General features: G+C 51.6%; 1 protein-coding gene across 1 annotated transcript; it reads left to right on the forward strand.

Annotated features, from left to right (window-relative positions):
• Positions 1-737: 737 nt before the first annotated feature.
• On the forward strand, positions 738-12105 carry P2RX1 (purinergic receptor P2X 1). Its single transcript, XM_054287357.1, has 13 exons — positions 738-874; positions 4137-4284; positions 4684-4755; positions 5530-5599; positions 6055-6151; positions 6396-6476; positions 7643-7784; positions 8902-9032; positions 9623-9713; positions 10383-10448; positions 11074-11166; positions 11673-11720; positions 12039-12105. Exons 1-12 carry the CDS (start codon positions 738-740, stop codon positions 11715-11717), a joined length of 1173 nt encoding a protein of 390 aa, XP_054143332.1. The 3' UTR covers positions 11718-11720; positions 12039-12105.
• The last annotated feature ends 821 nt before the right edge of the window (positions 12106-12926 follow it).

A 12926-nucleotide genomic window follows, 5' to 3' on the forward strand; every position in this document is an offset into this window, starting at 1 on the left:
ATTCAGGAAATGCTGGAAATGCTTCCAAGTGCACCCAGCCCAGCCCAGTGCAAGTGCTGGGAAGGAGCCAAGCCCCAGCTGTCTGGCCTCACCATGGGAGGGGGCCAAGCTGGGTGCCCTTCTGCTCCGTGGGTCAGCTCTGAATTGCTGAGCTGGGCTTTCTGGTGCTCCCCCTTCTCTTTCCCGACCCTTTTTTGGGAGACAGAAGAGGACATGGGCTCAGGACACACAGCCTGATGTGGCTGTTGTGGTAGGAAAGATACCCCAATCCTAATTCCTAAAATTTCTCCCAGGACCCCCACAATCTCTCCCATCCTACTGTTGCCCCCAGGAATGCCTCGTGATCTCTGCTCACCCCAAGCCCTGCCTGCAGCCTCTCTGTCCCCAGGGAAGGCTCCTGCCAGGCGAGGGAGCATCACTCACAGACAGATGGCTTCGTCCTGGTGGCATGTGGGCTTGGCAACAGGGTGGCCCTGCACCCTCCCACACCCTGTCCCACCCCCAGACCATGTAGGGCACCCGCTGTTCCCAGCCCAGAGCTTATAGGAAGAGGAAGCCTCATCCCTGCGCAGAGGAGGAAACCCGGCAGCCCAGATGTGCTCAGAGCCACGCCGATAGCAATTCTTATTCTGTTATTTTAATCTGCAAACAGAGGAGCTGCCGGAGCGGCGGCGGGCACGGCCCAACCCAGGGCGCAGTGAAGAGCTGGGAGGCTGTGGCACAGCCCTGGCACAGCCATGGGGCAGAAGTGCATGGACAAGCTGTCCTCCTTCCTCTTCGAGTATGACACCCCTCGGATGGTGCTGGTGAGGAACAAGAAGGTGGGACTGACCTTCAGGCTGATCCAGCTCATCGTCCTGGCGTACATCATCGGGTAAGGCTGCCCAGCGCCTGCTTTCCCTGACATTAATGCTCTGCCACTGGCTTAAAAAGCAATGGAGAGAGAAAGGCTTCTATATCCCCTACATCCCAGTGCAGGGGGGTTATTGCTAATGGCTTCACATCCCCCTGGTTGTGGCTGCTCCCATACAGCCCAGTGTCCCTCCATGGCTCTTTTGGATGGCTGCTTAGTCCCCATCTCCTCCCCAGAAGCTCCTGTATGTCCAGGCTGGAGGCTCATCCATCCCTGCCCAGCCCTGCTCCGCACACCGCGGCCCCGTCCTCTCACTGAAGAGAATCCAGATCCTGCTCCAGCTGCTGGACGGTGGCCTGAGAATCTGTTGTTATTTTTATTTTCATTTATATTAAATAAGAGGCATTTGGGGCCAGTGCAGTGATTTGTGAGACCCGAGCGGCTCAAGACAGGGCCATAAATCTCCCTGTTCACCGCTCTGACACTGCGGCCGAGACGCAGCTTGGCTCCAAAATTCCTGGTCTTATTTGCTTCTGGGAGGCAGCTCCAAAAGCAAGGGCAACTGCTTAAAAAAGGCAGTGAGTGGAGCAGGCGGGATCAGAATGGGTGAGGATGTGTGTCCTCAGGTGCCCTGGGGCTGCTGCTCCTGCTGAAGTTACTCTGTGCCTGTGCCCTCAGCGTGGGACGACGCGATGGGATGTGATGGTTGGTAAGCCTTGGCTGCTGTAGGATCAGCACACTTTCACTGGGAAGGGCCCCAGGGCAGGATGTTTGAAAGGAAAGGGGATGTCTGGCCATGAATTGGAAAACCTGGGAATTTTGGGGGTGCAGAGTGTCTCATGCAAAGGAAAGGCAGTGGCTCCCAGGCCTCAGTGCAAGGGAGTCACTGTGGGGAGCAGAAGTGCTCATCCCTCCTTTTAGCAAAGACTCCCTGGGAAGGGTAAAAACCTTCTCAGGGGACGAGTGTGAAACCCCCATGCTGGTCCCCCCATTAATCCCACCATGCTCACCAGCACTTTGGCTGCCAAGGGTAATCCTCATGCAAAACTGCAACCGAGGTCTCAAGGATGCTCTGTTGCAAAGAGTTTTGCACTGGTGTTACTGGGAGCAGCTTTGTTTTTTCTAAGGACTGAGCCTGTGAAGTCCCAGGGCTCCAGTCCCAAATGTGGCTGGGGGCAGCTGCTCCTGTGATGGGGGACTGGCACAGATGGTTCTGCAGGGCAACTAAGGAAACGTGACTTAAGCAACTTGAAGTGAGACAGGCAACCAGGAGGGAGCAGGAAGAGAACCAGCCAGGGGCTGACAGCCAGTGGCAGAGCAGAGGAATCTGGCATGAAGTTGCTGGAATTCCCAAGTTTTTCCTGGTTTGTTGGGACGGGGCTCCTCTAGCAAGGGGCTGCCTATGATTGCAGCTGCCCACAGCCCCACCAGCCCCTGGCTTCCCCTCGCTGCTGACAGCACTGCCCCCAGTTCCCTTCCCACAGCACTACTCCCAGTTCTCTGCCCACAACACTGCCCCCAGTTCGCTGCCCTCACCAAGCCACAATGCCTGAGATTTTCTGTCCTTTGAAAACAAATTTGGCAGCCAAATGTGTATTTATTTACCATTCTCCCGGCTTTTGTCCTCCCTTCACAGCAGGCATGGGATGCTCATGGAAATGTGTGTCTGTTAGAAGGACATGGCTGGTGCCATCAGTGCACAGAAATGGGGCCAGCCCCCCTGTGAGACCCCGTGTCACCCCTGGGGAGCAGTTCTTTTTCCTGTGATGGCTGTGATAAGGTGGTATCAGTGCTGCCCAGGAGATGCTGGGCACTTTCTGGGTTTCACTTCCTGAATTCTTGCATGCAAGGAGCTGTGGGCTGAGCCACAGGATGAGGCCAGCAAAGGGAGAGGGCTTGGTGGCTCTACCACATCAGGGTGTGACACCAGGGGACTTTTACAACCTGGGCAGGACTTGCTGCAGCATTTACAGCCTCCTGGGAAATGGTTTTGTTTGTTGTGACCCTGGCTTTGCCGCAGGGGAGGTGGGGTTGCCCAGCCCTGTGTGCCCATAGTCAGCTGTGCCAGACAGGGTAAGGTCAGCAGCAGAGTCTGTGCTGGAGGCTGATCTAGAGAAATGTTCTGCCCAGTTCACATCCTTCTGCAGTCCTGAGGGCATCAGGGAAGATGCCCAGTGTAACTCAGTATGGTCTTCTGCCTTGGAGGAGGATGTTGGAGCTGGGTGTCCCAGCTGCAGTGGCAGCAGTGCTGAATTTCTGCTCCCATCCCTATGCTCTGGAGCAGATGCCACCCCTGAGGTCCTCTAGCCCTCAGTCCTGGGATGCTGATGTGGCTGCAAGCTAAAAAGCTCCCTCTCCAAGAAAGTCCAAACAGAAAACCTCCAGGCAGCACCTGGGGTTCCCCATTTTCCCCTCTGCCCATCAGCCAGGTGTCAGAGGGGAGTTTGACACACCAGGCTGGTGTCATGGGCTGTCCCATGGGTATCCTGCTGCCTGTCACAGCCAGTGGGACCGATGCCTGCGGCAGAGGGGACAAAATCCAGATCGCTCCTTTTTTAGTGCCGAGAATGCTGCGCGGCGCCGCAGGCACCACCCGAAATGGGTGCTTGCCCATGTTTATAGTGTCCCTGAGTCAGAGTTAATCCAGCGGCAGCTTGTTTATGCTCTAGGTTAAATAGTGTCAGCAGCCTGTCCTAATGGCTGTGTGATGGGCTGGGAAAGGCAGGCAGAGCCCTGTTCTGGCCACAGAGTGTCCCTAACCCTGCTCGTGCAGCCCTCTTGCACACAGAGCCATTGCTCCACATTCCCTCTGCTGGATGGGAAAACACTGGCTCTGGATGTGAACTGTGTCCAGACTCAGCTCTGCGTTGGTGCTGGAGGCATTGGGTTTTGGAGAGTTTCTCTGCAGTGAATCAGGAGGTCAGGAGTGTTGGGGTGGGTCATTGAGACCAGCAGCTGCAAACCTGCTATAGGCTTTAACCCTAAGTGACTGATGGCTACTGTGCTCCACCTGCCTTCACACACCCTCAGCCACAAAATGTGTCCCAGTCCCCAAAACACATCATCCTGGCATGAAAGTTGGGTCCTACAGCTACCACATGCCTCAGGCAAAGGGTAGGAAATTTCAGCAACATGTCCCTTGTCCAGCAGGAAGAAACTTGGCAAATGATTCCCCAGGTGAGACTTGGTAGAAAAAGCCCCAGTGCACAGGTGTGTGCTGAGGATCTGGCCAGTGGAGGAGTGCTGGTGGCCATGCTCACCCTGCCACCCTTCCCTGTTCCAGGTGGGTGTTCCTCTACGAGAAGGGCTACCAGTCCCAGGACAGCATCGTCAGCTCGGTCTCCGTGAAGTTGAAAGGGCTGACACTGACCAACGAGAGTGTCCTGGGTCCTCACATCTGGGATGTGGTGGATTATGTTTTCCCACCCCAGGTAAGGAGTCAGGGTGGGTGGGTTAGGGATTTGCTTTTGTCCCAGTGGCTGCTTTTCCTCCTGTGCTGGGGTGCAGATGGGTCCTTGGCATAGGCTTTCCATGGGGCTAAGCATGACAGGGTGTCCCTGTGGTGGGAAGGAGTTTGCTTCTGTCCAAACCTCTGCCCAGGTTCTCCCTGGGGAGCATTTGGTACTTGGGACTTGGCTGAGGAGGCACATTGGAGGCTGCCTCCAAAGGGATCAAGGTTCCTCCAGTGCCTCTGGAGCACCGTCTCAGGCAGCAAGTGGGGTCCTCCAGTGTCCCTGGGGCTGGTGGCACTGCAGGTCCCCACCCAGGGAGAGGCTCCTCACAGAAGGGACCCTGTGCTGGCTGTGAGCTCTTTGGCTGTGTCTCCACAGGGGGACAACTCGTTTGTGGTGATGACCAACTTCATTGTCACTCCTGGACAGAAACAAGGAACCTGCCCAGAGGTAAACACACCAGCTTCCTTCAGTGGGCTAAGCTTCTGTAATTCAGAGGGATTGTGGTGGAAAGACTTTTTCTGACACTGGGAGGTTTATTAAGAGCCAGGGCCTGGCCCCATGTTTAATGTTCCTGACTCCTGTGTGCAATGTGAAGACTTTTATTCTGCTGAAAAACAGGTGGCATCCATTTAAGTTTTCTTCCCTTTGAGATGATCAAGCAGAGCAGACTTGAGGCCTAGAGTGAATAAATTGCCCTTTTTCCTGCTTTATCTGGACAGCCTTGGTCGGGAAGCAGTATATTGTAGGGGGACACAGCATGGATAAATGAAGGTAATGTAGAATGTAATCTTATCCCCCAATGAGTTCCAGCTGGACCCTATTACTAAAGATTAGGAGCAGGCTGGATGATAACAGGCAACACCTGTAGCAAATAAGAACAAGTGGTATAAAAGACTGAATTGGTGGGAACTGGAGGCAGAGGAGTCAGATGGCTGCTGCAGGGACCAGGAAGTGCTTAGAAGAGATGTCTATGAGAGACATTGAGCAGGTATGAAACTCTGAGGATATGGAACCCTTGCACCATAATGATAGAAGAACTCTAGATACATAAGACAACATATAATGATAAAAGAACTCTTGTAATCTATAACATGAACAAGGCTCTGGCTTCAGTTGAGCAGTGTATCCCTCAAAAAAAAAATGCTGTCTGGTGAGGCAGGAGGGACAGGGGATTGAAGCTGCAGGGTGGGATGCTAAGAGGTGGCTGCTTTCTCCAAACAGCTGCCAGATGCCGGGCTGTGCACACAGGACAGCGACTGCAGCAAAGGGAAATACAGCCGGCAGGGACAAGGTATGGCACACGGTCCTGGTGCTTCTGGTGAGACAGCACTGAGAAAAGCTGCCTGGCTGGGGGACCTGCTTTGAACAGGAAAACCTCTGACATGCTGGTTGAAGGTTCCAGCTCTGCTCTTTTGAAAGATACCTGAGCTGCAAACAAAAGGTTAATCAGGACTAAGCCATTTCCCCCAAACTGTTGTCCTCTTATCAGTTCAGCATTTTCTTAGCTGTGTTTTAACAAGAAAAATCTCCAGCTGCTCTCTTGTACAACACTGTAAGAGAAACCACTGCCCTGAGTGGAGAGGCCACAATTAATTTCCTAATTGCTTTAGAAAGGTGCCAAAGCCCTGAGCACTTTGTGTCTTGAATGCCCTTGGCAGAGCTGAAGCCCCAACCCGATCCCATCCATCCCAGTGTGAGGCTGAGATTTCACAGGATGCAGGGTGTGAGCAGCTGTCTCCCCCACAGGGCTCATGACTGGCAAGTGTGTGAACTTCAACAGCACTGTGAAGACCTGTGAGATCTTTGGCTGGTGCCCTGTTGAAGTTGATTACCATGTTCCCAGGTAAGGAATGATGTTGGTGCCCTCTTTCCCATCCCAGCTGCACTTGATGTGGAGCAGCCAAGTTGGGGCTCTATGTGATGTGGCCAGGACAGCCTGTGTTGTGAAAGAGCAGGAAGGGAAGGGATGAGACCACCAGTTTTCTGGGTCTGCTTGTCTCAGTTTGGGTGAATTTCCACCAAATGGAGCTTCCTCTAGAGCCTGGAGAGCCAAGTGGTGGACACATGCCTACACTTGTGTGTTTCAGCCCTGCCCTGCTGTCAGAAGCAGAGAAGTTCACCTTGTTCATCAAGAACAGCATCACCTTCCCCAAGTTCAAGGTGTCCAGGTAAGGAGAGGTTTGGAGGGACGGCTCCTGGTCAGTTCCTCCATCTGTGTCCCTCAGAGGAAACCATGGGTTCAGCTGGATGGGTGTAACTGGGTGCTTGGTATGGAGGATTGCCCACCTCATCTTCTCAGTGATCCCAGGACTACTCTAACTGCTGCACTGACCCCCCACATTAGCTCATAGGAACTGACCCATTTCCCAGCCAATTCTGTCCCACCTCAGCTGGTAACTGTAGTTACTGGAAAGATTTCTGGAATTAACCTCTCCTGAGTTACCCTCACAAGCTGCAAATCAGTACTCTGATTTTTCATTTTTCTTCTCTAAAGACAAAATTAAAATACCTCATGGCCAGGATAAGCCTGGTGTCCCAGAGTCCCCCTTAACATCACAGATCCCACCTGTTTCAGCAAAGGGTGGGGTTGGCAGCATCGGGGGAAATGCTGCTGGCTGAAGGCACACTCCTAAGAGAATTTGTGATGAGACTCACCAGATATCTGATTTGGAACAAATTAACAGAAGCTATTTGTGCTGTAGACAGCGGATTCTTTTCTCTAAGCTGATCTTGTCCCTGTGCTGCAGCCAAGGTTAAGTGTCCTGGCAGCCAGCATGCTTGGCAAAGTCCTGGGCTGACCTCACACCTCCCAGGAGGTGGCTGGGAGAGGGGATCCCCTCCAGCTGAAGGAGAGGTGGCCCAGGTGAGGACAGGCTGAAGGGGACACAGAGAGGGAGCAGGTCCTGGCAGTGAGGGTGGCCAGGCTCGCTGCTGTGGGGAAACTTCCTGCCTTTGATCATTGCTGACAATTTACTGCTGAGCATCAGAGATGGGATCAGTTGGAGCAAGGCACAAGGCTTACAAAACCACAGGAAGTTTTTGGGCAAAAGAGCAGAGTGGGATGGAAGGCAAGAAGCTGCCCTTTCCTTTTAACCCTTGCTGTAGGAGATAGCAAACTCCAGCTAAATGTGAAAGGTGTGGGATACACTCACTATCCATGAGGTGTCCCAGATAAGAATTGCTGGAGCTCAGAACACTGCCTAGCAGAGCCCATGGACAAGTCACATGTGAATGGGAGAGTGACATGGACTGGGGAAGGGAGTGGTTTCCCCCCCCCCCCCCCCCCAAATTATTGTGTTACTGAGAATTTTCCTCACTCTCTTTTCCTTCACAGGCGCAACTTGGTTGAGAGCGTTACCAAGCAGTACCTGAAGAAATGCACCTATCACAAAGTCACTGATTCCTTGTGTCCTGTGTTTGAACTGGGGTACATAGTGAAGGAATCGGGTCAGAATTTTACCTTCCTGGCTGTTAAGGTACTTCAATTTCAAATTATGTTCCTTGCTGTTGATGGGAAAGGGACACTCAACAGTGCAATCACCCCCAGCTGTTGAGATGATTTTCAGTTTTCTCAAGAATTCTTGAGAAAACAAGTGTCAGAATTATCTCATAAAGATTATGAATCTCCTTGGACATGGCCTAATATTTACATTTTTCTTGGAAACTCTTGAGAAGATTTGACCCCCTGGCAGTAAATCCCAGGGTTCAGCTTGTTTCAATTTGAGCCGTGAATAACTAGATCTGTGTGGCCAAATCCCATCTGATTGAGCTTGGAAATCGCAGCTGGATGGTCAAATATTGGTCATTGCACAGTGCTAACTGCAGCCTTTCCCCTGGCTCCAAAATGCAGCTTTGCCTAACACTCCTCAGGCTGGTGTGTGGGAGTGTCTGCTATCTCTGCTGCAAAACCTTGTGATCACTTTGCCAGGCATTGAATAAAATCAGAGTCTTGCATATGTGAACGTTTATTGCATGGATTGGATCAGATGGCCCAGAGAAGCTATGGCTGCCCCATTCCTGGCCAGGTTGGACAGGACCTGGAGAAAACTGGTCTAACCAAAGGTGTCCCTGCCTGTGGCACGGTTTGGAACAAAATGGTCTCTATGGTCCCTTCCAACCCAAACCATTCTGAGATTCTACATGTTAAAGGTGCAAAGATACAAGTCTCTGGGGCACAGCTATTTACAGCCTGGAGTGAGCTCAGGAGGGATGACAGACTCCTGCATTTCCTGAGCAACCTCTTAGGCATGATCAAGGCAAGGGAAGGCTGTCCCACGAGGACCAGGAGGGATCTGTGGTGAGCACTGTTTCTCAGGACCGTGCCTTGGGCACAGGATTCTGATCAGGAACAAGAATGCATGAATTTATTTGTGTATCCAGCACTCAGGACAGAAACAAGAGCCTCTGCAAGGGGTTATGTACAGGCCACAAAGCCAGGGCTGCTCAGGAAGGCTGAGGCAGCAGTGGGGTCCGTGCATCTGGAGAGCCAGGACACCTCATGGCATTGAGACAGGACACCTGTGAGGAGGGAAAGCATTTCTCTGTGGGCCAGGTCCAAGGAGGGCCAACCTTGTGACTCCCTCTTGGCTGCAGGGTGGAGTGGTGGGCATCACCATAGACTGGAACTGTGACCTCGACTGGCCCCTGCGCTACTGCAAACCCATTTACCAGTTCCATGGCCTGTACAATGATGACAGCAATGTTTCACCAGGGTTCAACTTCAGGTAAGGAAATACCTGCTGATTCTCAAAGTGTAATTCAGAGGTGACAGCTTCCAGGTTTCCGTTCAAGGGATGGTGGAAAGCCAGAGAGTGTCCTTCAAAATACTCACTACCTTTGGAGAGCCAGGCAGCAGTACCAGTGCTCTTTTAAATGGCATGAGAAAAGTGATAATACAGCCCTTGCCTTGAAAATTGCCCCATTTCCTTTCCATCTCCTCCCCCTTGCAGGCTCTCCTGCTTGGCTGAGCTTTTGGGAAGCCCCTTGAAAGACTGGAGATGGTGTAGGATCATCTCATGTGTTCTCATAGTGTCTATCCTCTGCTCTGTGTGACTCTGTCACCAGTGCTTCACTATCTGCTACAGATAAAACTTGGAGACATCAAACAGCAGGAGCTGGAACTCCATCCTGCAGGCAGGGAAACTGAGGCACAGAGAGGAGAGGTGCCAACAGCCCAGCTCCTGCAGGGGGTTTGAGGAGAAGGTCAGGAGCAGGTCTGTGATAGCACATTCCCAGATCTTTGTGCAAGATCCCAGTGCTGTAGGGCTGTTGGACCCCCTGGCAGACCATTAACACTCACCATCCAATTGCACAGATATGCCAAATACTACAGAGAAGATGGGATGGAAAAGAGGACACTCTACAAGGTGTTTGGGATCCGGCTCGACATTCTGGTGAATGGCAAGGTAAGGGTGGATCCTCTGGGTCCCTGGGACAGCAGAGCCATGTCCTTGGAAGGGACCAGCTCTGGAACACAGCACCAGGGTCCTGTGGGATCAGGAAAATTAGTGTGAATGCTTTCCTTGGGTGCTGGCCTGGTCACAGGAACCCTTGGGAAATTCTGGGGAAGGGAAGAGAGGTGGAAAACATGTTTTATAGGTCACATCTTTCAGCTGTGCCTTGATCAGTGGTTTTGTCTAAAAAAAAAATTGTGATGGGAGTGGGGAGGACTTGTGTAAACTCAAAGCCTTTTACTGTTATTTGTAAAAGCTGAACATTTGCATTTTTCTATTTTGTCTTTTTCTTCCCACTGGGAGCGAAGTCTTCTCTTATTGTGTTCCTATGGAGAATATTCAAATTATATACTTTTTTGTTTGGTTGCTTGGTTTTGGTTGGGTTTTTTATATTAAAAGTACAGGAAGAAAAGTAAGTTCAATTTATTTCAGCCTAAAACCAACCTACAATATTTTTCTGTTTGACCAGCTCTTTCCTAGCTCCTGTTTCTCTGTGTGCTGTGGTTGTGGTTTGGGTTGCTGCAAGGCACTTTTGCTGAGCCCCACCTACAGCTAGAGCACCCTTTTTTTTCCCTCTGGGCTGACTGTAACTTATCACCTATTTTCTCTGACTTTATCCAGGCAGGCAAATTTGACATCATCCCGACCATGACCACAATTGGCTCTGGAATTGGTATTTTTGGAGTGGTAAGTTCAGATATTTCCAGCCTCTATATGGAGACTCTCAAATTATTCTTCTTGCCTGTGACATTCGTGGGAAGTGTCCTTGAGCTGCAGTGAAATACTGGCTACTGCTCAAGGAATCAGAGGATGGGCAAAAGGGGAAAGGAGGTGCTCTCCTGCCTTGCCAGCTCAGGAAAACAGATTCCTGCTGGTCCCTGGCTGATGTGAATTCTGCCCTGCTGATGAAGGGAAGGCTGGCTCTCTTGGTATCCTGATAGTTTCAAGTTAGAGCTGGCATTGAGGGAGGATTTGCATGTGATTGTCAGTATTATATTTAATTCAGGACAGAAACCCAGTGTGTGATTTGGTTATGGTTGTTAAAGACTTGGAAATGTCTCAAAGGCTGCTGTGCTCTGCACCTACCTAAAGGGGAAACATTTCATTTCTGTTGGCTTAAATCACTTATATTGAATACAGCACACTTCACTTCTGTCCTAAATGGACATTTGGAGACTTCAGCAACTGCCATGTTGTAGGATGAAGCAGAAGTGACCCTAAATTGTGGGGCAAACTGGGAAAAACTGGAAGTACACACTGGTCCAGGTAATCTTGGAGGGCAACTCCAAACCTAACTGCATTTTGATTCAAGGCCTCTGTCCTCTGTGACCTGCTCCTGCTGCATTTTCTCCACGGACGAGACTATTACAAGCAGAAGAAATTCAAATATGCAGAACCGGAGCCTGTAAGTAACAGTGAGTGCTGCCCTGCCGAGGCTCTTGCAGGGGTGTGTGTGGATGTGTGCATGAGTAATGATGCTGTAACACAAACATCCACGCTGAGGGGCAACCAGGCGCCTTCCTGAGCCCTTGGGACTGTTGGAGACTGGGATCCATGAATCTTCTCTCCAAAATTACTGAGCTGTTGTGTGTGACTCATTGTTAACAACTTTATTCTCTGCCTTTAACCCCAGATATTCCAATATCTGGGAACACTTGCATTGCTTTAAGGGAAGCAGCGGCAGATTTGTGCCTTAGCAAACTAGGAAATTTTTTTTCTGCTCTTTGAGAATATCTCCATGACTATGGAATGTTTCATGGCCTTTGAAAGGACACAGAAACAGTTGCCCTCAAATTCATCTGAAAATATGTGTGTACACTGGGGGTTAGGAGTTGCTGCCCAGTCACATTTCCCTGACATTAGAGAGGAGCAGGTCTGTAAAAGAATCTTTTTCTCTCCTTTAACCCCCAGTCGAAGTCACATAAGAAGGTAAAGGAGCCAGACAACACACAGTGAGAGGTGAGTGGTGTTTCCCCAGCCCTGCTAGCATACGTCTGTCAGGGATGAGGGCTGTAGGGCTTGGGGCTATTCCAAGGTGTTTGAGAAGGCAGGAGGCTTTCAGGAAGGCAGCAGGGATCCAGGGAGGCTTGGAGGAGACCTGAGCTGTGGGCTGCAGTGCCTAACATGGGGTCAGCACTTCCCAACATAAGCAATTGGATGGGGCAGCAGCAAATGCAGGATGTGGGTCTGGCATTGCATCTTTGCTGGCAGCATCTCCTGAAAAAGGGCACTGGGGGGTGAGAGACCAGAAATCACTATGCACCTCTCTCTCAGCAGAATCCACACTGACTGACAGACCTGCACCCCTCTTCCTCCTCCTCCTCTTCTCCTAAAACATGGTCGCCATCCCATCACCTCCCTGGGCCAGCCCCAAGACCAGCAGAAGCAGCGTCCAGCACCAGCTCATGGGAGGTGGTGCCCTGCAGCCAGGCAGCGGCTGGCTGGCCCAGCACACAGCCTGTGGTGGGACCTGCCATGATGCTGTGGATGGGTCAAACTAAGGGGTCTTGGGGCCCTCTGCCAGCCCTCTGCAGGGCACTGGGTCTGCTGCCTCTGCAGGCCCTTCAGAGGAGCTCACACTGCACCTGCCTGGTGTGCCAGGGCTGTGCCAGGTCACTGGCACCTGAAGAGCCTGAGGAGAGCACAGCTGCCTCTTCTGCCCCAGAAGCACCGCTGGACAGTTCCAAATTGAGAAGGGGAAGGAAGGAGAGCTGGCAGGAACCATCCCCAGCCCTCTGCCTGGGAGAAAAATGGTTATTTTGTAAGGATGTATTTTATTAAAAAAAATAAACCTTTAGTTTTTCTACTACATCCCTTCATGGTGCCTATGCTAGTGCCATAGCATGATGTTTGCAGTGGTTTCTGGAGGGTTTATGCATACAAGGTAATCCCTTTAGTGATGATTCCTTCAGAAATTGCCCTCCCATGCAGGGCCCCTAGCCACGAGCAGGGGCTGTTATCAGAGTTGTCACTTGGGTTTCCTCCTCAGACAGGCTGGCTGGCAGGGAGCGCTGGCACAGTGCCAGCCATGGCCAGCCACTGTCCTGTGCCAGCTCTGCCTCCACTGCCCACGCTGGTCAGTGTGAGCTGATCAGGAAGACTTTTCCAGCAGCAGCCTCATAAATTCCTGGGTGCTCTCTGCATCCAGGAATTGAACTTCACCTG

The sequence above is a fragment of the Melozone crissalis genome, unplaced genomic scaffold (genome assembly GCF_028551555.1).
Source record: "Melozone crissalis strain CALT ecotype California unplaced genomic scaffold, PUWL_Pcris_2 ptg000057l_1, whole genome shotgun sequence".
Lineage (NCBI taxonomy): Eukaryota > Metazoa > Chordata > Aves > Passeriformes > Passerellidae > Melozone > Melozone crissalis.